Source organism: Neofelis nebulosa, chromosome 10, assembly GCF_028018385.1.
Source record: "Neofelis nebulosa isolate mNeoNeb1 chromosome 10, mNeoNeb1.pri, whole genome shotgun sequence".
NCBI classification, from domain to species: Eukaryota; Metazoa; Chordata; class Mammalia; order Carnivora; family Felidae; genus Neofelis; species Neofelis nebulosa.
This window is the reverse complement of record NC_080791.1, coordinates 53663472-53688909: the sequence shown is the minus strand read 5'-3', so window position 1 is coordinate 53688909 and position 25438 is coordinate 53663472. Positions and strand designations below refer to the sequence as shown.

At 44.7% G+C, this 25438-nt stretch overlaps 1 protein-coding gene across 14 annotated transcripts in view; it reads right to left on the bottom strand.

The window, feature by feature from the left end:
- The window catches only part of TENM4 (teneurin transmembrane protein 4), a 2920333-nt gene that overhangs the window by 27109 nt on the left and 2867786 nt on the right, over nucleotides 1–25438 (bottom strand). For all 14 annotated transcript variants that reach the window (XM_058690343.1, XM_058690336.1, XM_058690342.1 and 11 more), the window contains 3 exons: nucleotides 22835–23067; nucleotides 18761–18915; nucleotides 11847–12724 (listed from right to left, as the gene is read on the bottom strand). In XM_058690343.1, the coding sequence (XP_058546326.1) occupies nucleotides 11847–12724; nucleotides 18761–18915; nucleotides 22835–23067 (1266 nt within the window). The remainder of the gene's footprint in view (nucleotides 1–11846; nucleotides 12725–18760; nucleotides 18916–22834; nucleotides 23068–25438) is intronic.

Here is a 25438-nt window from a genome sequence, read left to right as displayed (position 1 = left end):
TACCAACTCTTTCTGTCCCTGTGCCTGGTACTAACCGTGGGACTCTTTACGCTGAATGCCAACAGTCCCTGGCCGGGACAGTCTGCCACAGACAAAGGTGCTGGTTACATGAATCACCCAGGTCCTTGATTCAAGACTAACTCTGGGGGAAATTGAATCTCTCTGTTGCTGAGGCCCGAGGAAGGGGGATGCAAGCGCTTTCCACGATGGCAACAACACAGATCTGTACCACATACCTTGGGCTTGGTCTCAGCTGGGCAAGGGTGTGGGCTGTATCAGTCCTTGGGCTCTCCTATAGGTACCTTTGGCGCTTTGGAAAACTGTTTCTTGTCACGATTTCTCATTTTTCTTCCTTAGTACGGAGTCAGAGTCTTGTAAGAAAATGTCAGTCTGGCTTAGGGGAGGGTGACCATGTGGCTTAAAGCCCGGATTGGAGGGTCACAGGTGTAAGGTGCCCCTCAGAGCTGGGTGAGGAGGTGATTCTGAGACACTGCTGCTAGGAAGGAGGGTGAGTCTTGGGGTGAAGATCTGGAAGTTTGTCCTAAAGCCTCTCTCTCCTGGAGATGCTCTCAGAGCTCTGCTCCCTTTAACTCTAGGAGAGGCGGTTTTCTTTTCAACTCTTTATGGCTGCTGGAAATTTGAATAGGAACGGATTGTACAAAAATGTACAATTTTTAGAGTGGTTATCTCTGGGAGGTAGAATTACTGGTGGTATTTTATATCCCAAAGATCTTAAAATAATGACCATGGATTATTTTCATAATCAGCAAAGTGCTGTGACAACCCCAATACTGCCATGTACAGAGAAGTCATGAGCATGGCCATCTTGGGGGAAGAGGCCCTTTTAAATTACTGGCATTTGGGGCACCCGGGTGGCTCAGTCACTTAAGCATCTGACTTCAGCTCAGGTCATGATCTCATGGTTTGTGAGTTCAAGCCCCATGTCAGGCTCTGTGCTGACAGCTTGGAGCCTGGAGCCTGCTTCAGATTCTGTCTCCCTCTTTCTCTGCCCCTCCCCGACTTGTGCTCTGTCTCTCTCTCTCTCCCTCTCTCTCTTTCTCTGTCAAAAATAAACATTAAAAAATTTAAATTACTGGCATTTATGGAAGTCTCATATATAGGACATCTGCCAACATCAATCTCCAGACCTTTACAGTAAATATTACTAGGGTACCCCAAATTTCTGAGCTCAAAATCAAGACCCACCCTGCTCCCACCCCAGAAACTGGCTCAGCCCTGGTCACTGTACTTATGTCTGTGGGCTATGAGTATTCTGAGTCTTGTCAGATCCTGAGTTACCTTAAATCGGCAGGAAGACCCATTTCAGTTCAACAGGTTTATGGGATGGATATGCTATTCTAGTCTGGTTCTCTGAACACCTGTTATCCATGTACATACTCTTTATTGAGACGACTTACTCAGACTGTCTAATTTCCTGATCTAACTGGATACAAAAGATTTTATTACATCACGCAAGATACTTAGCAAGGAGTTTTAGGGGCGCCTGGGTGGCTCAGTCAGTTAAGTGTCCGGCTTCGGTTCAGGTCATGATCTTGGGGTTTGTGAGTTCGAGCCCTGCGTTGGGCTCTGTGCTGACAGCTTGGAGCCTGGAGCCCGCTTCAGATTCTGTGTCTCCCTCTCTGCCCCTCTCCTGCTCACACTCTTTCAAAAATTAATAAATGTTAAAAAAAAAAAAGGAGTTTTAGAGTCTTACAAATAACAATTGATAGGGAGATCATGGATTAGGGGTCACATGTCACTTTAATACTGCTTTAATATGGCCTTGCTCCAATGACACCACATAAAGCTTTCCCTGGTTTCTCTCTTGTCCCTTCTCCCAGTAATACACTGGCAGAGCTGCATCACAGAATCAGTCCCCTGCTCTGTAACAGCTCACGTACAAGCTGTCACCTGCTTCAGCCTGGGGTGCTTAAGTCAGGACAGGACTGTGGTGTCAGACAGGCTGGGAATGTTAGTTGAACAAATGAATGACTGCACAATTGGATACGTGAGGCCCCCTTTGTTGCTCTGTGGGGAAGGGGAGACATGATTCATTTACATACACACTATCTCCTGTAGGACTTGACAGAGGCCTGATGCACAGTGGGTACCTGGCAAGCATCTGATGAACGCACACAAAGACGGAAACAGCTACTCTCACTAAATGATACTTCAGCAATCTCCATAGGCATCTCCCCAGAGCTCTGGTCTCCAAGACAGAAAGAGCCTTTGCATGAAGGCAGACAATTGTAATTATTATTGAAGGTAGCCTGTAATACATAATTAAATTGAGCTTGAAGAAGATACAATGAAAAGCCTCATGCCATCAAGATCTGGTTTTCATTTTATACGAGATGGCCGAAAACCAGTAATTTCCACTCCTTACATTTTCCATTAGAGGGACCGAATGTCTTAATTAAATGAACATCAAATAGAACAGCCAATTTATAGAATTTTCTCTTCTCTTATTCATTCATTTCAGTGCCTTCCAGAGCCTGGGAAATGCCACTGGATCTCCCTGCTGCCTGATCAATACCTGTGATTAGCCCATCAGAACACCGCTGTTTCTGGCTCTGCAGGGAAAAACTGGAGCTGCCCGTCCGGGGAACCCTGAACACCTAGGTGCCACGCCCCCTCTGTGGAGCCCGTTCTCTTCCTGCTACAGAGCTGCTGACAGAAAGACAGCGCCACTGGACAAGTTGGGACAGTTTTCCCCCCTCTCTGGATTCCAAGTGGCTGCTTCAAACCCTGGCCCTGCGATTGGGTGACTTTGGGACAGTGGCTTAATTCTGTCTGTTTTGGCTCTAAAGAACTGGCAAATTTCTTTCTTTCTAACCAAGAGGAAGGAACGTGTTAATATGGGAAAGCCCTTGGAGTCAGACGTTCTAGGCTTTGAATACAGGCTCTACACTTGCCAGCAATGAATGATAACCCTAGAGGATGGGCACTCAGTTCTCTTTTCCCGTGAACCATCAACCCCCTACAAACGACATGATTTCAGGCAGGTTATATAACACAACCTCTGGGAGCCTCTGTTTTCTCCTCTATAAAATGAAGATAGTAACACCTGTCTCAGGAAGATACTGTGAAGTTCAAATAAGGTAACATGCTTAAAATGAAATGCAAATTTTTCATCGGGGCCTGCAGGACCACAGGAGACTGCCTCCCCCACCATGTCGACTCCCTGATGGGAGAAGGGACTTTGGTCGCAAATGTATCCCAGAACTTAGAAGAGTACCTGGCATGTAGTCGATGTTCAATAATGTAAATGAATGTTGGCTGAAGGACCTACTCTTTCCTGCTTCTCTTTCCAATTTCACTTTGAACTCTACTCTTCCATACTTTCTGTGTTCCACTGCATCTGCTTCCATTCTCCAAACATGCCATGTTCAATCCAGGCTCAGAGTGCTCACACTTAGTGTTCCTTTTGCAGAGAATGCTCTTCCCTCCAATCTTTGTATGGCTAGTTCCTTTCATTACTCACATTTCAGTTCAAATGTTATCACTTCAGTCAGGCCTTCCTTTTTTTTTTAAATTTTTTTTTTTTCCAACGTTTTTTAATTTATTTTTGGGACAGAGAGAGACAGACAGAGCATGAACGGGGGAGGTGCAGAGAGAGGGAGACACAGAATCGGAAACAGGCTCCAGGCTCCGAGCCATCAGCCCAGAGCCCGACGCGGGGCTTGAACTCACGGAGTGCGAGATCGTGACCTGGCTGAAGTCGGACGCTTAACCGACTGCGCCACCCAGGCGCCCAGTCAGGCCTTCCATTAAATAGATAGGTCCTCCCATCTTGGCCACATTTTCTGATTTTATTGTTTTCATTACATATTATCTTATTTATGTGTTTATTGGTCATTTATCTGTCTCTTCCGACTATAATATAAGCTCTATGAGGACAGGGACCTTGTCTGTATTCTCATGCCTAGGAGACTATGCAGAATATAAAAGGCACTCAATACTTATTTCTTAGATGAATGAATGAATGAATAATAAAGAGTAGATATTATTACTGGCTTTTCAAGATATGGATTAAGAAAAACTAAGAATTTCTTCCCTTTCACCTCACCCCTTCCATATGAGGAAGGGAAAGTTCACAAATACCCATAGATTGATTACCTTTTAGGTACCAAGCACTATGCCCATAACCATCTTTGAGGTAGGCATTATTGTTGTCATTTCACAAGTGGTGAAGCTGAGGCTCAGAAAGAATAAATAACTTGTCTAAGATCACACAGCTACTTGAGGAATATAGATTCAAAGTCAAGTCTGTCTGTCTGACCTTAAAGTCTGTGTTCTTTCATCAAGCTTCCCGTAAGTGATGCTGTTTCAGGGAAAAACCTTTGTGTTCATCACTATGTTATAGAAAACATTGTGCTTGGAAATCTCAAGTGGGTCAAGAAGACTGATAGTTTTCTGTTCAAGGTGTTTGCTTTGATATAACTGCAATTGAATTTGCCGTGATGCACCCCCCCCCCCACACACACACACATTCAGGGGGTATGATGGAGATGGCCAGATGGTTGGCTTTTCATTATTTTTTTCCACTGACTTTTCTTCACTCCATTTTCCCAAAGCATCTTTGGAGAATGGGGAAAGAAAACACATAAAAGATTCATACAGTTGCCGTGAACTTGGCTCTCAGAAGAGGACCGCTAAAGGGTATCTTCACACACACTGCAAGGCTTTCTTCTTCACACTCAATATTTCACATCTCAAGCCACTTACTATGTTGCAGCTGGTGAGGAAAATGCCAAACTGCTTCTCTGATACTAACTTTTGCTGACTGGAATTTTTTAGTTGGAAAATGGAGATTTGATTTTTATGAATTTCATCTATGACTGTTTCAAATGCCACCACTGTCAACGAGAGGAGTTGGATACCATATCCTCTGTGAATAATTAGAATTCACAGCCCATGCACATGGATAGTTCCCTTGGCCTCAGGTTACTATAAAAGATGGCACTGCTACATCATTATCTTCTCCAAAACTGTACCAGAGCCAGGGTACTTTTTGGATTCTGCAATTAAAACTTATACTTGCTGCTAATTTCCTATAGAATTAAGTCCCACCAATGCATTTTAGCCTTGAGGATTTCTAACATCTGGTACACTCTACCGATGGTAGGTCTGATCTCTCACTGATGTTGTACCTGAAGCAGTGCATCTGGTGGAAAGGATTCAGGGAGATCTGTGATTGAATCCTGGCTCTGCCACTGGGGTGTATGAGGTCACAGAGCCAGTCAATGTCTGTGCTGGTTATCCTCTCTCCGCTCAGATCCATTCTGCGCTTTTCTCTGTACCCAGAGGAGCTGACTACATCACTGCCCCTCCTCCTCCCACCATACCCCCCTGCTTTCTGGCTTGTTTCTGGTTGGATTCAGTCAATGGTAGGCATTGGCAAGAGACTGGATGTTAAGAGGAGCCTTCCTTATTCCTGATCTACTTCAGTGCCATATTTCTAATAGCGGCTTCATCTGTGCATAATTATAATTTTTATGAGATAGCTACTTATTCACGGTTATATGGCTTCCACTGGGCTTCAGTAACAACATCCTATTTCTGCCCTGCCTTGCCCTTAAGCCTCAGGGTTGGTCAAGGTTGTTCACCGTTTTTAATGCCTGAGTGCCTCACCATTCTTTCTTGGTTCTCTTATCCCTGCCTATACATCTATACCTCTATAACATTTCTTTATGTGAAAGATACTTTTCCTGGGTATAGAAGTCTGGTTGTTTTTGTCCCCCTTTCAGCATTTCTGTTCTTCTCGCTTGCATGGTTTCTGATGAGAAGTCTGCTGTAATTCTTATCTTTGTTCCTCTATATAAAATGCCTCCACCTCCATCTGCTTTAAAGAGTTTCTCTTTTTCTTTTGTATTTTGAATAGATGACTAAGATGTGTGTGTGTGTGTGTGTGTGTGTGTGTGAACTTTGCTTGGTGTTTTCTGAACTTTTTGGGTCTGTGGTTTGGTGTCCATAATTACGTTACTTCTCCAAATATTTCTTCTGCCTTGCTCTTTTTCTCTTCTCCTAGAATTCTAATTATGGGTGGTCCCTGACTTACGATGTTTTGTTATGAATTTTTGACTTAATTTTAAAAAATTTTTTATTAACAAAAAAAATTTTTTTTGAAGGAGAGAAACAGAGTGGAGCTGGGGAAGGGCAGAGAGAGTGGGAGACACAGAATCTGAAGCAGGCTCCAGCTCCGAGCTGTCAGGACAGAGCCCAACTGAGGGCTTAAACTCACAAGCTGTGAGATCATGACTTGAGCTGAAGTCGGACTCTTAGCTGATTGAGACACTCAGGTGCCCTGATTTTTTGACTTTATGATGGTTCAAAAGTGATATGAACTCAGGAGAAACTGTACTTCGAATTATGAATTTTGATCTTCTCCCAGTCTAGTGATGTGACACCCTCTTGTGATGCTGGGCAGCAGGGAGACACAGCTCCCAGTCAGTCACCTGAATCACGAGGGTAAACATCCCATAATTGACAACCATTCTGCACCCATACAGCCATTTCTGTTTTTCACTTTCAGTACAGTATGTAATAAATTACATGAGATGCTCAACACTTCACTATAAAATAGGCTTTGTATTAGATGCTTTTGCCCAACTGGAGACTATTGGAAATGTTCTGAGCACATCTAAGGTAGGCTAGGCTAAGCTATAATGTTTGGTAGGTTAGGTGTATTAAATTCATTGACTTAGAATATTTTCAACTAATGGTAAGATCTGTCAGGATGTGATCCCACTGTAAGTCGAGGAAGATCTCTATATGTGTATTAGACAAGTTGATATTGCCTAGCTTTTGGATGTCTGGGTTCTGTATCTTTTTTTTTTTTTTTCACTATTTTTTTTTTCTCTTTATATTTCAGTTTGGGTAGTTTCTATTGACCCATCTTCTTCCTTCAGCTGTCTCCATCTACTGATAAGCCCATTAAAGGCATTCTTCATCTCTGGAACTTGTTTTCATTTCTAGATGTTCATTTGATTTTTTTCTTATGGCTTCCACTTCTCTGCTGAAAATATCCATCTGATCTTTCATAGTGTTCACCTTTTCCATGAGATCTTTTAACGTTATGGTTATTTTAAATTCCCTGAAAGACAGCTTCAACATCTGTGTCATATCTAAGTGTGGTTCTGATGATTCCTTTGTCTCTTGGGAGTATGTTGTGTTTTCTAGCCTTTTTGTACGTTCAGTTGAAAGTGCGACATCTTGTGTACTACACTAGAAAATGAGGTAACAGGTTTTATGCCTGGAAATGAGTAGGAGCTTCCTTCTGCTAGGACTTTAGTGAAGGGGTTTGAGTTAATTTAGTTAGGATTTGGGCTGGCTTTGAAGTTTGATGTTTCTCTGGTTGACCTTAGTAGGCTTTAAGTTCCTCTAGTGATGCCTTGTGTTTAGGGAGCTAAAGTAGTTTGTCAGATGACTTTTTTCCTCAGTGTCAACTCCATCTTAAGCGTTAGAACCCCTTTCTGTGCTGTGCCTCAGGGAGGGTCTCTTTCCAGCCCTTATCCCTCTCTTACCTCACTCATGGTACTATTCTGCTTTCCATTGTTGTGTTTAGCTTTTTAGCTAAACTATGGGGGTGGGTGGTGAGCATGAGAGTTCTCTCTCGTTCTGAGTAAGCCTCGGTCTTATGTAACCGTGTGTCCCGAGTCTCAAAAATGTAGCCTCTTCAGTGACTGCTACTGCCCCCCGTCAGGCTATAAGTCTGGACCCATTGCCTATCCCCCTCCCCTCCTAACAGAAGTTAAAATTGTTTTTCTTCCCTTATTCAGTGGCAGTGGGTCTCTGCCAGTGCCTAGGGAGGACAGTGGTGGCTGCCTTTCTCTCCACAGATGAAGGCTTTTGTTCCATATGGGAAATAAAGTGGGTTGGGATGGGAACAGAAGGCAGGACCTCCCAAGTTTACCACGGTAGACTTACATCTTTCTCTACTCTTTTCTTAGAGTTACCTGGTCAGGCTGTGGAGAGAAATCATGGAGAGGATGTGGACTCTCTTACCCATTGTCTGCAGCCTCTAAGGGCTTCAAGCTCTCTTGCCAGTTTACACTTAGCCTTCATAAATCTGCCAAACCACCCTAGCTGATCTCTTGTGACCAGTTGTGTTAACCCCAGGTAAGCTAGTGCTCACGTCTCGGCTTTCTCTTCAGGAGTCTCTCTCCCTGGATTTGGTTAGGTGGTTGCCCTGTGACCTTAGAGAAGTTTAAGAAAAACTCATGAATTTGCCATTTTCCTGGCTTATTCCTACTGTTAAGTTTGGGAACGATGTACTTTCTAGCTCTTACATCCTCCAGTGAAACCCTTAAGCCAAGTGTCATTACTTGAACCACTTGAATTCTATGTCCTGCTGGGCACACGGATAATGCTGGAGCTGGGATTTGATACTCTTATCGCTACAGCCTATTTTTCCTCCCTTCTTTATTTCCCTTTCCTGTATTTACATTTCATTCATTAAATATTTACTGAGCACCTACTAGGTGGCAAGCCCTAAGCTTGATACAGAGACAAATTAGTATTTAGTGTGAGCATAACTATGACAGAAGCTGTCACAGGGCACCATGGGATACTAGAGCCACTTACCCCTGTTAAACTTAGGAAAGCTGGCTGCTCATACCCACCCAGCAAGCGAATTTTGGAGCCTGCCTCGTGCTCATGAGGCCGTTCTCTTAGCCACTGAATGCCATCTGGCCAGGAGCCCAAGTCTGAAATTAATGATACCACACATTGGAGATGAGGATTGCATTACAGAGTTCTTTGAGGTTTTCTGCCAGCAGACCTGTAGGCTGACGAGAGGAAAGTAACCTTCATTCCCCAGAACTGTGAACTCCTAAGTCGACTTGCTCTGAAGTGTGTTGTGTTTATGATAGATGCATTATTTAATCTGTTGAAAGGATCAATAAAGCCAACTTAAAACTTGTTTCAGTAATAGCCTGTGCTACAGGCAAGCCTGGGCTGATTTTTAAAAAAAAATATTAGAGCATTTGGGTTGGAATCCACTAAACTGCCTCATGGAGCTAAAAGTAGAAAATTCCCTAGAGCAATGGTGCATTTGGCAAAATCTGTCAAAATGTGTGTTAAGAAACACCACAATACTGATAATACTGCATCTTTACTTCTTGAGAGCTTCACGGTTTACAAAAATTTTTTACCTTTAGTGTTTGTTTAGTTTTTTTGATCCCCATAATGACCCTGAAATGGGGTAAGGGAGGCAGGCATGATTTCTGTCTGGTTGAAACCTAGGTCTGGAAACCAGTCAGCCAGCCCCTGAGTCACAGGGCTAATATTCAGTGAAAACAGATATCTGGGACCTTTGCTTTGTTCACAGTCTGAGCTGAACCATTTTTTCATGACCCACTCTGCATGCCTTTTTTCAGCCCATTTTGGAGATTCTTATGGACCTGACCCCTTCCTAGTTCTGCCTTGATCTCTCAGACTCGACCCTTGATTCTGCTCCCCTGCTATGAACTTTAATTCCCACCTACTTTCATTACAACTTTTGTTTGCTCCCTTGAGTAGTTTACTTGCAGCTGTTCCCGGGTAATACCTTTCATGCCTGAATAATATTTCTGCAATTACTGGTACATCCACTTGTATTGCTTGAAGTGACGTCATCGATGATGATGATGGTGGTGGTGGTGGTGACAGCAGCAGCAGTTCTCAGTTGATTACTTACGGTGAGTAAGACACTGAGTTTTCCATATTTTATCTCATTGAAATTTTGAACCTCAGACTATCCCATGAAATAGTACTATTTTTATCCCTACCATACAGATAAGTCACAAAGAACTTAGGTGAACCTAGTCGGGGTGGATGAAAGAACATGGATTTGTGTTCTGGCTCTGCAATGTACTCCCTGTGTAATTTTAGACTGCTCCCTAATCTCTCTGTGTTCCTAATCCCTCAGTTTGTTCATTGGTAACAAAATGGCGGATGATTAATTTCTCTGGTCTGAGGTTGCTGGGAATATGAAGTTGAAAAAGATCCTGGCACACAGTGGGGATGTCAAGATAAGTTTCTCTCTTAATTTTAGGGCTTTTATCTTCAATTCACAGGGGATTCTTGGGAATTCCAAATGCCATTTTATAAAAAGTGATTATCCTACCTTTTTCTTCTTCATAAAACAACTGTGGCTATATATTCCATCAAGGGAGACAGGGAGCAGGGAATGGGATCCTTTCTGGTGGAGGTGTAGGAAATGGTTTTAGATTTCAGGGTTGGTGGAGATTAATGGTTGCAGTGATGTGTAAACATTCAGTTTGGGATCTGAAGGAGTGACCTTGGGAACTGAGTGCTCCCCTTTGCTCTGACAAAGAAACCCCTGTGTTGGCTAAATAATATAGAAGAGATTTCCATTGGGCAATGGAGGGAAATTGAATTATTTAGTGTATTTCCCTTTCAATGAGTTAATCAAGATAATTGCTGTTTTCCTGGATCTTTGTCTTTCTTTGTAATTAACAAGGCCCGGGTTTGGAGACAGGAATTTAGCCAGTGAACTTTGTACAAATTGCTGTGACATTTTTTTGGGTGCAAATTGTACTGAAAAATCTATTACAAATCCTTTTCCTCTGGATTCCAGGACTGTGAGAAACTGATGCTTGAACAAGCTTGAGAAAAATTTACAGTTCAAGGATTTAAGTTCATTTGGGATTAACAAACTCAGCAGGGGACAGCAGGGCAGGGCTGAAAGCACAGGAGCTCTAGCATCAGACAGACCCCAGTTCTGCCACATTCTCACTGTCTAACAGAGAGCCTCTCTGAGCTTTAGTTTCTATTTCTATAAAACGGATACTATTGTTCATTTTCCAGAGCTGTTGTGAGGATTAAATGGAATAATGTGGTTCCTAGCCCATATCTGGTGCTACTTAGATTTTTTAAAGCTTCCGGCCACCAACCCCTGGCCCCCTCCACCCCCAAGATCTCAGCCTTGTAGTAAAACGAGAAGGTACAAAATCCATTCATTAAAATAGCTCAAAAAGGAAGACCTCAGATACATATGTATTTGATTTGACTAGGATTGGAATAAGCCGAACTTCTGGTTTTCTGCCTACACCACTTAAGAAGTGCTACCCTGGAGGAGGGGAAAGGAAGTGAGCCCCTGGGGGTGGGTGGCACGACCATAACATATAGTGATGCAATAGCGCCACTCTGAGGGGGGAAGCAGTAAAATTATACCAAGAGACATAGGAGCAGATCAAAGAACAGTTTACAATCACTTTGGGCAGGGGCAAAGGGTTCTGGCCTCACTTTCTACATAATATGCAATTGTGGCTGTTCCTTACTAAGGATCTCGACTCATAAAGAGAAAGGTTTCATTATGTTCGTATAACGGGTTTGAGAAGGGAGGCATGGGAAGCATTTGTTAAGTTCCACCCCAAATGGTTAAAATGAAAACAAATATTTTTTTGAAACTTGACGATGCGAGCTTTGATTACATGGAAAATTCATCTACATGGAACCGTTCTTTCTCCCGTTGCCGTTATTTCTGGACAGGAATCATATGAAGATGCTAGCGCTCTGTGGTTTTTATCTACATTACTGCCCTGTGCTATGCTGGGCAGGTATTTCCCTTGTACCGATGTGGCAACTGAGGCCTAGAGGGATGCAAGCCCAACTCTTCCAATGTCAAAGTTCGTGCCTTTTCCACTACATCGTGTTGCTTTCTAGGAGCAATCGTCTGGAATATGAACACGCAGAACATATTGTAGGCAATAATGGTTTGCATCCCAAATTCTGAGCGAAAACAAAATATATCCAAAAACTTTCATTCCATCGACTCACCTCTAATCGTACAAGACATCTCATGAAACAAGACCATCAAGTGGCCTTGTTGTGATACTTACTCGTAAAATGTTGTCCATCCATTTTCATTGCTTTTGGTTGCCAGAAGGCCAGAGTTGCCATGGTACGTCATCATGGCCAACTCATGTCCTTGCGTGGTCACACTCTTGAGTGCACTGTTGGTGCCCATGGTCACCCAGTACACCTGGCCATCTGGGACCACCAGCCAGAGGGGCATCCCGGTAGAGTCTCGGCGGACGTTCACCATGTTGCCGTTGTTGTCTGTGATGAGTGTGACATCGCCGTCTCCAGTGTAGGTGAAGTTGTACAGGTAATCTCCTGTGGGCAGACTCTGTGTGTACAGATGCTTTCCACTGGTATCAAACAGGTAGAGCTCCTGGTCGATTGGTGAGGACAGCTCATACATGTTCTGGGTGTTGAGGAAAGGCTTGTTCTTCCTGATAAACCGAATTCGGATATTCCCCAGGTCAGCCACATAAAGTTCCCCGTCGGCACACACAGCCAAGGAAGATGGGGTATTCAGCTTTGCATCCTTGGCGTAGCCATCATCTCCAGAGAAACAGTCACAGTTGGCATCATTTTTGCAATCACAGCCACTGGGGGCTCCAGCAACCAGCGAGATCTCTCCGCTAGTGGTGACCTGCCTGATGCGGTTGGTCTTCTTCTCATCGGTCTCAGCAATGTACAGGACCCCATTGTGTGAGACGGCCAAGGCTGTGGCAGACTCCAGGGTTGCGTGGATGGCCACCTTGCTTAGCAGGAAGTGGTCGATGCCGGGGACCTGGCAGTGCATGGGTCTCCCGGCGACAATGCGCACCTGGTGGTTTTCAGAGATTTGCAGGACCACATTGTTGTCAAGGACGTAGAGAGAGTTGTCCATCGGGTTGATAGCTAAGTCTGTGGGCCACTCCAGGCGAACCTGACAATGGAGACACCGATACTCAGACGCCCGGCAAGGTGTTCACCACTTATCGCCCCACAGCCCATATAGCTTGTAATAATGTCCCAAGTGCCTTCACACGCAGTCCTGCCTGATCTCACAGTGGCTTGTCATCAACAGTGGAGGTCAACCCCCCTGATCTGAGTGAAACCATGCAAAATCTGCCCCCAAGACACCTGATGGTCTCCATTAGACTCCCAAAATATGAAGAAGGGAATAAAAAGGAAAAAAAAAAAAAGAAACATAAAAAATAAACAAGAGATAGACTTGGGAGCCAGACAGGTCTAGGTTCAGATCCTAGCCCCACCATTATGACCTTTGGCAAATTACTTTGCCTCTCTGAGCCTCAATATTCATTATCTGTAAAACAGGACTGACGATACCACAGAGTGCTTAACCTATCGTGAGTGCTCAAATAATGACAGCTAATGTTATGGAGGTGGGAGAAGAAGGCAGATAGAGTCTGGAGGCTGAAGCAGGAATTGTTCAGATATCTCAGACTCTACATGAACTGTTGATATGATACCTGTACGAAAGATGATATTTCAACCCACTGAATTCATGGATTAACACGAATATCCAAATTCAGTTTATCAGGAAGAACAAGCCTTCCCTCAATATCCAGAACTGACATTGCCTGGGAGCTGGTCAGAAATGCAGAATGGCAGGTCTCACCAAACCTACTGAATCAGAATCTGCATTTAAATAAAATCCCCGGATAACTCATGTGCACACTGAAGTTTGTGAATCCCAGCTCTAGAAAATGGTTTCTATACAAATCAAAACCACCATGAGATACCACTCACACCTGTCAGAATGGCTCAAATTAACAATTCGGGCAACAACAGATGTTGGCAAGGATGTGGAGAAAAAGGATCTCTTTAGCACTGTTGGTGGGAATGCAAACTGGTGCAGACACTCTGGAAAACAGTATAGAGGCTCCTCAAAAAATTAAAAACAGAACTACCCTACCCAGCAATTGCACTAACGGGTATTTACCCAAAGGATACAAAAATGCTGATTCGAAGGGGCACATGCACTCCAGTGTTTAAAGCAGCACTATCGACAATAGCCAAAGTATAGAAAGAGCCCAGATGTGCATTGACTGACAAATGGATAAAGAAGATGTAGTACATATATTCAATGGACTATTACTTGGCGACCAACAAAGAATGAAATCTTGCCATTTGCAACAACGTGGATGGAACTAGAGGGTATTATGCTAAGTGAAATAAGTGAGTCAAAGAAAGACAAATAGCGTATGACTTCACTCGCATGGGGATTTAAGAAACAAAACTGATGAACATAGGGGAAGGGAAACAAAAAAAAGGTAAAAACAGAGAGGGAGACAAACTGTAAGAGACTTTTATGTGCTCTTATAGAAAACAAACTGAGGGTTGCTGGTAGGGTGTTGGGGGGATGGGCTAAATGGGTGATGGGCATTAAGGAGGGCACTTGTTGGGATGAGCACTGGGTGTTACATGTTAAGTGATAAATCACTAAATTCTATTCCTGAAACATTATTATTCTATATTAACTAATGTGGATTTAAATCTTAAAAAAGCGAAGCAACAAATAAAGTTAAAAAAAAAAGAAAATGGTTTTTAGCACCCCAGAGAACAGGTCCTCCCAGAAGACATTAATGAAGGTGGCGATGGGAATGAGGGGTTCAGAGGTCCTGGGGCCCAGCCCGAGCCTCCTCCGAGCTGGGCTGGGAAACTGGCAGGGACGATGGTAAGCTTGCAGGCAGGCATGCATGGGATGCAGTTGGCAGGGTCTGAGGTGAAGAATGCTGCGTTGGTGGAGGAGGAGGAGGTTGGATTGTGGAAACAGCACACTGGGAGGTAAGGTGCTGGCACTACGGGAAGCCACTGGCCAGCTGTGTCCCCAAGAGGTCATCCAGACACACTGCACATGGGCTGGAAGCGTCTCCTCCATCCCAGTTGTCTACCGCACTCCTAGGAACTCACCGCCTTTGGTTCCTGAGCCCCCTACAAACCCTCGACGCTCCGTCCAACGTGGGGCTTACTTAAACGCGCACGTTACTTTAGGTAAGAAATTTCTCTCCCAGGAATTTGCTCTTGCACCTTGTAAACAGTGGTGCACACTGCAGCGATGTTTAATGATGGTGAAAAACTGCAACCAAGTCAAGTGCCCAGCAAGAGGGAATTCACTAACTCAACGATGGTATTTAGTTCGCCCATGAGTTAGAATACTCTACGTAGCTCTTAAAAGTGATGTTGTAGATGCATATTTAATGACATTGGGAAATGTTTGCTATGTACTAATTGAAAAGAATAGGCTACAGAATTGTAAGCACAGTGTGATCCCAACTGGGGGAAAATGTAACAATAAATTAGATTACAGATAGAGGGGAGAAGAAAAACCAACATGTTAACGGTACTTGGATTAGGGGTAATTTTAACTTTCTTCTTTGTAATTTTTAACTTTTTACATTTTCTCCAATGCCCATGTGGTAGTTTGCTAACGCAGAAAGAAACCCCAGTAAATTATATACCTATGAGATGTGGCCACCTCCGTCTGACCCTTCTGCTCAGGGCCACCCTCGGGCTCTGCTTCCTCACTCCCAGCCTGGGCCCCTCTGCCCGCACAGAGCCAGGGAGCCTGAGGCAGGCCAGAGCCACTGGCCAGAGCCGCTGCCTTCACACTTCCCAGTACTCTCTGGAGCATAGCGTCACGGCAGCCCTTGGCTGCATCACAACAGTTTACTGTAACGTGACAGGGGAGTTTTCAATTTCCTAAAACCCATTTCTTGTCAACACTGGCTGCTAAATATTTTATGCCTTCTGGTCCTCTGGCACCTTGGGGACCTGCTTGCTCAGACCTTTCTGCCAGTCATTATGATGAAAAGATGGCTCCCTGATGGGTGGGTGAGGAGGGGGAAGGGGGAGAGGAAAGAGGGGAAGGAAGGAAGGAAGAGCAAGCGCTTTTCTGCTCTCTCCTTCCTGCCCTGTGCACAGAGCACCTGGAAAAGAAGGAACAGGGCTCTGAGAGTCAGTCCTGGCTCTGTCACAGAGCCTGTGTGTTAGTTCTGGAGCAGACCAAATACACAAGCTTCTCTGATTTCCCTCCTGTTAGTGACAGGGGTGCTCAGGCTTAATGTCCCATTGCTAAAATGAAGAAACAAGGCTTTAGAATTGCTGTGGTCCCTCCAGCTCCCACATTCTGTGATCCTGAGAAGGGATAGAGCCCCCTCTCTTCTGTCCCCCAGAACACTCTGTGCCTTTATCAAAGCACTCTGAGATAACTGCCTTATTGCAGACTTATTTGTTCTCAAAAACAGGATTGCCAGATGGATGAATGACTACACGACTGGTCAACGGCACAGAGAGAGCGAGGGATTTGGGGCCAGCACACCTCACCTCTTATCTCAGTTCTACAATTACTACAGGTGTGCGTTACTTAAACACTTTGAACTTCTTTCCTCATATGTAAATGGAGGTAATAAATATTACATAGAGTAATTGTGAGTATCAAGACAATGTACAAGGAATTGCTTTGTAAATTATAAAGGGAATGAATATTTACAGCCTATTACTAGCTGCCAGGCACTGTGCTAGGCAATTTATGTTCAGGATTTCATTAAAAAATTCATTTCCACATCCCTGATGGAAACAAGCACAGGGCTCTGCATTTATAACTGCAATTCCCCGCCCCCTGCCCACCCCCCCCCCCCCCCGCCACCGCCCCGAGCCTCAGTTCTCTTATCTGTAAAATGGGGTAGATAATATCACCTCTTGGGAATATTGTGACAGCTAGGTAAGAAAAAGGAAGTCCTACTCATCTCTGTATTCTCCTTTCTAACAGTGCTTGGCACATAAGAAGTTCTTCAGAAGTCATTTTGGACTCTACATATAGTCACACTCTGTAGCCTGCTGAGCTAGGAACTAATCCCCTCTTTTGATTGGCGGCAACATCTTCTGTTTCTTCTCTTCTCCATTCCTCCCTCTAGTTTCTCCTTGGGCCTGGGTTTATTTCCACCCAGGGGAGCTGGCCAAGTTCCTTGGTTCCCTGCTTTGCACTCTTGCCTCTGAGCTGTGTTCTTAGCTCTCTTGGCTTACTCCCTGCTCCCCACGGGGCAGTAAAACAGCTCTGAGAGTTTGTACAGAGGAAGCTCTCAGAATGAAAGCCAGCACCCCCGCCCATACGTGTATATAAAAATATAAGCCGTGTCTGGAGAGTTTGGTAAAAAAAAAAAAAAAATTCCATGCTTAGATTCAGATGAGGGTAGCGAGGACCAGGGGCAAAGGGATTTCAGCCCAGGATTTCTGAAGCTAAGTGTGGGTTTTTTCCCCGTTCCACTACACGCCGGTTGTCCTCTGAGCTTTTGATTTGGCTGCTTGGTAGCACCTCTCACTAAAGTAAAACAACTTTCCAACATGTGGATTGAAAATTTTCAGTGCCCTGTGCTGGCTGGTACGGGGCCCGTTTTGAGAATTGAAAATACTCGCGTGCACATCCTCAGGCCGTAGCAGCTTCCTGACGGGTAATTCAAGCTTGCTCACAGACTGGAGAGGGAAATTCTCGAGCCAGCAAGGGGAAGCCTGCCAAATTGGAAAGACGAGTGGCAGAGAACAGATTCCATTCTGGAGCGGAACAATCACATTAGCCAGTGCAGAGGAAAACCACGCCAGCAACCGAAAGGGATGTGACGCGGGTGTTGGGACCGCCAGCACCAGCCTTGGGGCTCTGGGGACAGTGCTCCACAACACATGTCACTAACAGGGGGGCCTCCTGGCCTCTGTTGCACCCTGAGTACAGGGAGCAGGTGAATAGTCAGTGGAAAAGGGCCTGTGTGCAGCCTGCCCTACAAGTAAGGGGGTTTAAAAAGCTAAGTGTGGTTAGTGCTGTCCCCACTCTGCAATTTAATGTAACTCGTGCCTTCCTTTTTCCTGGGTTTTGCTAATGCTGGCAGCTCTGGCCAGGCCCTGCCGAAAGATCTAGCAATAAAGGACACTTTCCTTGCCAAGACGTTGTAGGACAAACTAAGGACATGCTGAACTGCCAGTCACTGGGTCTGCACTGGATTACTGGTGTTCACTGCTAAGGTCCAAACTGTTTGGCACGGCATGGGAAGGTCGTTCCCTAACTGGCCCCAAATAACACTCCAGTTTCAACTCCTGCTTCTTTATTCCAAGAACCTTATGCTCAAGCATTCAATCTTCCAATGGTCCTTGAATATACCGGGCCCATGAACATCTTTGTACCTTTGCACATGCTGTTCCCTTTGTGTGAAATGTCTCCATTCTTCCTGGCCACCCAGAAACCCCTATTAAACCTTCAAAACCTGGCACAAATTGCACTTCCTTTGTGAACGTGGGCACCAGAACTTCTGTTGATTGACCACCTTTCAAGTGCCAAGCGGTGCCAGGAGCCTAGTATGCACTATTCATATTTTCTCGAAGCAATCCTGCCAGGCTGAAGTCAGCTATTTCCATTTTTAAAATATAAAAAAAAAAAGAGGTTCAGAGGACTTCAGGAATTTGTCCAAAGTCACTCAGTTAGTGAGCAGCAAAGCTTGGAGTCAATCAGCCAATCAATTAATTAATCACCAAATACTGGTTGTACTCCTACTGTATACAAGGTACTCTGGCTAGAGCAGAGGAAAAGATGAACAGAATTCCTGTCCTCATGTCATTTACAGTAGAGAAAGAGAAAAGACAATGTACAAGTACCTGTGTTTCCAAAGAGGGGACTCACAGGCAGCTATGGATTTAAATTCACAGCATGTGACTCTCTGCTGCCTTTGAAGCTTCCTGGGGCAGATTTCTTCACTGTCCACAGGGATCCCTCTGACGACCACCTGTCATCCCTCTGGTGAACTCCCAGAGCACCAAGCTTCGCCCTACTCATCTTTGTGTCCTTAGTGCTTCCCCAGGCCCAGCCCCAAGAATGTGCTCTTCAAAGGCTAGTGCAGCATAAAGACGGGGGGCCAGCGGGAGAGCGGATGAGCGTGCAGCCCCAGGGCTCTAGCAGGCAGAGTTCTCCCCTTACCTGAGAAATATCCATGACGGAGTCACAGCTGAGGGGCCGGGCTGAGGTAAGATCATTGGAGCCCAGCAGGGTGGAGATGACCCCATTCTGATCAATGCGTCTGATCATGGTGCCATCCACGAAGTAAATCAGCCCAGACTTGTCCACCGTGATGCCTGGGAAAGACAAGCCAAAAACAGCGTCAGAGGTGGTAACAACCTACGCGCAGATGGAGCCTTGTGGGCTGATTAAGAACCTCCCCTCTGTGATTTGATTGCATCCTCCCCACAGGACTCACTCCCCATCCAAAGGCCGGAAGACAGATGCCCAGAGGCTTAGGGTGACTTATTCAAAGCAGGGATTAGAACCCGAGTCTCCAGGGCTCTGGTCCCTCCACCTTACTGATGAGACTTTTACCTATCAGCTTAGGTAGTCACCAAAACTGGACTCCTACTTCTGGGGGTTTGTCAAGCACTGGACGTAGCAGTAAGCAGAACCCTTTTCAGTGTCAAAGCTGTGAGTTAAGTTAACCTAACTTCTGAAGCCTTGTAATTCTCGCAATTAAATCCATCCCCATTTGGGTAACAATTTTTCTTTTCTTCCAAGAGAATCATCCTCCATGTTTTTCTATTCTTAGTTTATGGTCATTGGTAATTATAGATGTATACAGCCTAAACATGAATGCTTTGGGTTTGTGTAGAGAATATGGGTGAAATAAATGTTTAAAAAAGGCACATGGAAGAGAGCAGTCTGAATTCACCATTCACTTTCTCCATGACCAGCTGTGTGGCCTTGGGCAAGTCACTGGATATCTCTGCGTTTGGATTCTCAGCTCTTAAATAAAGGGATTGTTCTAAATTTGTACTTCTCACTCCCGGCTGTGTTTGTGAATCATCTGGAAGCCTTCTATCATGTATCCCACAGGTAGTTGGTTCAGAACATCTCAAGTGGAGCCTGAATATTTATCTGTATTTTTGACAAGCACCTTGGGTGATCATGATATAAAACAAAGTTTCAGAACCACTCTAGTAAATCAGTACTTCTTAACCAGTGATGTGTATCAGAATCATCCTGAAGTGTTTATTCCCGCCCCCCCCCCCCCCAACACACCCCTGCTTGGCCTCACTCCTGGAAATACTCATTCTGGGCGTGGCTAAGACTAATACGTTTTATTGTGGGTGAGATTGATTTCCACCCCGGGTGCAACATCCCGAGTTTAGAAATAGCCCTACCAAACTGAGAACTGCTCAGGGGTGCTAAGGGACGACACATGACCCCCAGGAGCACATGGTCTAGATGGGGAGGTTGGGGATGAGCCAGCACCAGGTGGAGTGCCCCAGGGAGAGACATGATGAAGGAAAGGCGATTCTGGTCAGTTTTGCTCTGCTCAGTCATCCCTGGGCAATGAAATGAAATAAGGGGTTGGAGAAAGCTTCACAGAGGTAGAGACGCTTGCCAGAGAAAGCTTTCCAGTTGTATAACCTTGGCCATGGCATTTCACTAAGTCCAGCTTCCTCATCCACAGAATGGGGATAATAACATCTGATGTGTAACAGTTAGCCCTCAATAATTATTAGCGACTATAATTATGAGAATTCGACCAGCACTTTGTGAAGACCCTTTGCCCGGGGTCTGCGTGTCCGTGACTGGGGCGGTTTCAGACACCCAAGGGGCTCTGAGTGATGAAGTCCCCTGGAGTGGTGTTCTTTCCACCCCCTCCTTAAGGCTGCTCAGGGCTGGGGAGCGATTTCACACAGAGGACAAGGCAGCCTTCAGGCAGGGAAGCCATTCCTCATTCCTGCCTAGAATGTAAATTAATTACATTCTTTAAGTAGCAGGACAGGAGTTTTCTTGTCTGCCTGGCTATGCTCTGTCTTTCTCTTCCATCTGCTAGGACTGATGAGTGCTCCACGAACAATCAGGATTCTTGTTTACAAAGTTGGCTGCACAGGCTAATAGAAGCGACCTGCCCCCTGATTAATTACTTCAGTTTTTCTCCTTTTGTTGTGCTAAATAGATGGACATCTTTTCTCCTCCCTGCTGCGAAGTGTCTGCATATTGTGGCACCCTTGTCATTTCTATCTGGGTTAATTACAGGCTTTTGGGCAATTTCACTGCTACTACATCTGTGTGCATGCATGCGTGTGTCTGTGTGTGCGGGGGTGGGAGGAGGGCGGGTGGAGAACACATATGTGTGTGAAGCAACTGAGAAAGACCTGGAGAGAATAACATTTTCAAAAAAAGCTTTTAATTTGAAGAGAATAGAATGTTGCAACTGCACGTGGTGTCAGGGCGGGGCGGGGGGGGGGTCATTTAGCCCAATCCGCTGATTTACCAATGGGAAAAGTGAGGCCCAAAGGAGGAGGTCAGAGGGCAGGGAACAGTAGGACCGAATCATAATGCAGGATCCCTAAGTGTAAGCCTGTTCTTCCTGCTGCAGGCTACTTGCTCATTGTTAGGAAATCATAATTAGGAGGACATCATAGTTAGGACCATGGATGTCACAATACTTCCCCCACAGTTACTACCTGACCAATTAGGTATCTAATAGAGGTTGTATAATATAATATATGATGTGGTGTGATAACATAAGGTAATGTAATACAACAACTATAATAGGAGTCACTATGAGAATGTTTATCAAGTATCTGGAACCAATGAACCAAGCATTTTCATTCTTGATAATATTTAATCTGTACTGCAACTGTACAGTATATCTCTATTTCATAGGTGAGGAAAATGTGGCTCAGAGAGGTTAAGCAACTCACCTAAACTCACACAGCTATTAGGTGGCAATGTCTGAATTTGAATACAGAACTGCCTGATTTCACTAGACAATAATGCTTTGACTTAAAAGTGCATGTACCAGCTGCATTTTACCAACCACTTTTCACAGATATTAATTCACTCACTAGGGGTACATCTGGGTCTAGGAGAGGCCTGAAACCTGGCTAAATTTGCTAATTTATTTGCTAATTTATTGCTAAATTTGCTAATACAATTACATAGGACATTTTTGTGGTATAGCATATGAAATATATTTATTACGACCCTCAGAATAAACCTAGGAGGTGGACACCGAAGGTACTATTATCCCAATTTTATTGAGGGGGATGCTGAGGCTTAGACACTATAGGTCACCCAGCTTTATGGCCAGCACACAATGGATGCTTTGCTGATGAATGTCGACAATGATGGCTTCTCCTCCAAAAAGCCTTCCCTGTCTTCTAGGCACAAGGGGCCTCTCTCGGCTTTTATTTAAGTCCCTTGCACAGTTCTGTTTCCTGGCTTGCCAAGGAGCACTTCTTCCTCTCTCCCACATCAGTGATTCACGCTCAAGTCTTATTTATTCTGCTGCATTAAAATTATCTATGCAACCACAGCATACTGCACACTCAGTAAATACTTGCTGAACAAGTGAGTGAAAAATTGTGATTGTGGGTATTAAGAGGTCTTTTTGAAGGACTCAAAATTGAAACTTACAGCTAACCCGTCTTACAGCATGTGAACATCTACAAAGATGATACACTGCAATGTTCTTATAAAACAGTAACATGAGAGAGAGCATAAATGTCCAACAGTAGGGGGCTGATAAGTGATGAGATGGCCATTCTATGGAATACTATATAGCCATAAAAATGAGTACAAAGAAGATGGGTAACATGGGGAAATGTTCGTGATATACCATCTAGGGGAAAAAAAGTAGGTTACCAAAACAGTTTGTTTAATGTGGCCTCATTTTGTTTTTGGTGAGCACACAAACACATGCATGCAAACATGTGGAAAAAAGACTAGAAGGAAAGGCAGGAAATGTTACCTGGGAATATCTCTGGGCAGGTGGAATCATGACAATTTTAACTTTTCTCTACAGACATCTTGGTATTTTCCAAAATGTTTTCACAACGATAAACATGTATTTCTTTTGAAAAATGGAGTGGGCATTAAACCTGAATTTTGCTATCAAAGGGTGTGAATTTACAATTTTTTCCAATTCTAAGCCTGACTGTGGTATTAGACTCACAACTCCTGGGAAGTTAACTATTGGGACCTCAATCAACATTACTGCTTGTACTTAAAAAGCAAGGCCTTACTCACCCCTGGGGTTGGTCAGTGTGGCTTCGGTGGCCTTGCCACCATCCCCACAGCGAGTGTCATCAAAAGGGAGGCACTGGTCACCTGTTCCTGCGACCACCTCGGAGTTCTTGACAAGGTCCTTCACCACCACGGTGGACTTGATCTTAAAGACCCTCCGGCTGTTGGTGTCCGAGAGGAAAACAGCCCCGCTCATGGGGTCTGTGGTCAAGTAGTATTTGTGCGCTGGGCTGTGACTGGAAAATAAGGACACACCAGCTGGTGAGTACTTTCTTTCTTCCTATCAGCTAACCAGAGATGTACAACTAGACTTCATGCAAAAAGTCATATGGCGATGGTGTCCCCCTTTTGGGTGATTGTTCCCTAATTTTTCTGACCCCAGTGGTTGGCTTAGCTATCCCTCTTACCTAACGAATAATACAAAAAGCTCTTGCCAATGACTGTGATGTCCAGCCAGAGCTATGTCCATATTAGTTACTTAATACATGTTTTCTTAAAAGGATTATCAATGAGGCTTACCACAGGTGGCTTGTAAATCCAAGCCAGAAACAAGAGAGGGCCTGACTTGAAAAAAACACCTCAAGAGTTTAAAACACAAGATCTTCTCCTGCAAGTTTTTATAGCAGCCCTACTGCCTCCTCAGGACTGACTGATAAGTCCCTGGCCAGATCTGACTCCCAGTTGGTGGCAATATAGTCTTCTGTCAGTCCTCATGTTATACTTATCAGGGGCCCAGCAGTCTCCCTTCTGCAGTCAGATGTAATGAATTGCAGGATTAGTTTATAATTTGCAGCAACACCCAAGGAAAAATAAATAAACCAAGAGAGTAGCTCTGATGATAGTTCCATATCTGGAAATCAGTCATCATGACAAGGCTGTGCCAACAGAGGAAAGCAAAGGCAGACCACGGTTGTCTGGAGGGTTGCAGAGACAAGGTGCTACCCCTTGGCACATGGCAGGAAAGAGGCACAAGCTTAGGAATCAGATCGGTCTGGGTTTCACGTCTGGCTCTGTCGTTTCCAGGTTCTGAAACCTGGGCAAGTTACCTGGCCTTCTGGGCCTTAAGTTTTCTTCCTCTGCAAAATGGGGTATTAACAGCCACCTTGTCGGTATACTGAGAAAATTATATAAAATCGTATGTGAAAGATATTTAGCATAGTGCATGGCACATGACAGATACTCAATAATTGTGACTGTTCTTTTAATTCCTAGTCATTATGTCTGGTTTTGCAGCTGGAGAGGAAGACAGACTAGGTATTCCTTATTAAGCCTGAATTTTCCTATCACATGGTACAGCTTTATAATTTCTTTCAGGTCTAGGCCAAATTTGGAGCTGGAATCTTAACTCCTGGAAACTAATTTTCAGTTCCTGTGCATGGCCTTGTTATTCCAGGTCTAGGCTGCATTGGAGCTGGAATCTTAACTCCTGGAAATTAATTTTCAGTTCCTGTGCATGGCCTCGTTACTCCAGGTCTAGGCCAAATTGGAGCTGGAATCCTGGAAACCAATTTTCAGTTCCTGTGCATGGCTAGCCTCAAACTGCATCTTAATACTGGTATCCCCTTCCAAGTCTCCAGAATGTCTTCCAATTCAAGGGAATCTCCCTCTGTTCAGGTTGGATGGCCCGGCACAGGCCATTTCCACTGGATGGTGGGATGTAAACCGTGCTGGGGATTCAGAGGGCAGACTGAGCAGGGTCTACAGCACCAGCAAAGTAGGCGCGCTGTCAATCCTTCAAGATGCAAGTAAGACAATCGGAAGAGCCTAGAAGGAAGCTGTTTTATGTTTCATCGGGCATGTAGGTTTTGGGTTCTTTGGAAAAACAAAATTTTATTTTACAGATTGGTGTTTTTTGAATTACATATGAAGACTGGGGCATCATAATCGTTTCAGTGTCAAGGTCCCTAAAGGTTTTAATCTGGCCCCAACTGTCTGTCATCATAACCATCCCTTGCTTTGGGTGTTATCTTGGGGACTGGCTGCTTCTTAACAAGGCCAGGTTCCCAGACCTAAGATTTCCCTGTTGGTTTTCTCTCCCTGAATTAGACTAAGGTCACGTGATTTTCTCCAACGGTCCTTCCTCTCTAGCTCTAACATGGTTGTCCCATCACATCATCCTTTTCAAATAAAAGGCAGGTCTCTCCGACTGCAGCCTGGGTCCTTTCCAGGCCATTCTTCCTTGTTGTAACCCAGACATTGTCACATCACCCCAGTTCCCTCTCTTCCAGGGCGCCCCATGTTTTATAGGCTGATTTCAGACTCCCCAGCCTAGCAACACTCTCTGCAGCTGCCTCGTATCCCCCGGTACGCCCTGCAGTCCATCAGGGACATCTGGTCCCACACACACACCTCCGCACCTCCCTATAACTGCTGTTCCCATTCTGTGCAGTGTCCTGTCCCCTTCCCTTTCCAGACTGCTAAACTCCTGCTCATTCTTCAGGTATCAGCTCAGTGGCACCTTTTCTGGCAAAACCTTCCCTAACCCGTGTGTGTGGAGATTCATATCTGCTCATAACTGGGTTACAGGACACTTCACATAATGCCGTGGTATTTATTTATGTGGCTGTCTCCCAGATCTGACAGTCAGTCCTTGAAGGGAAGAGATGG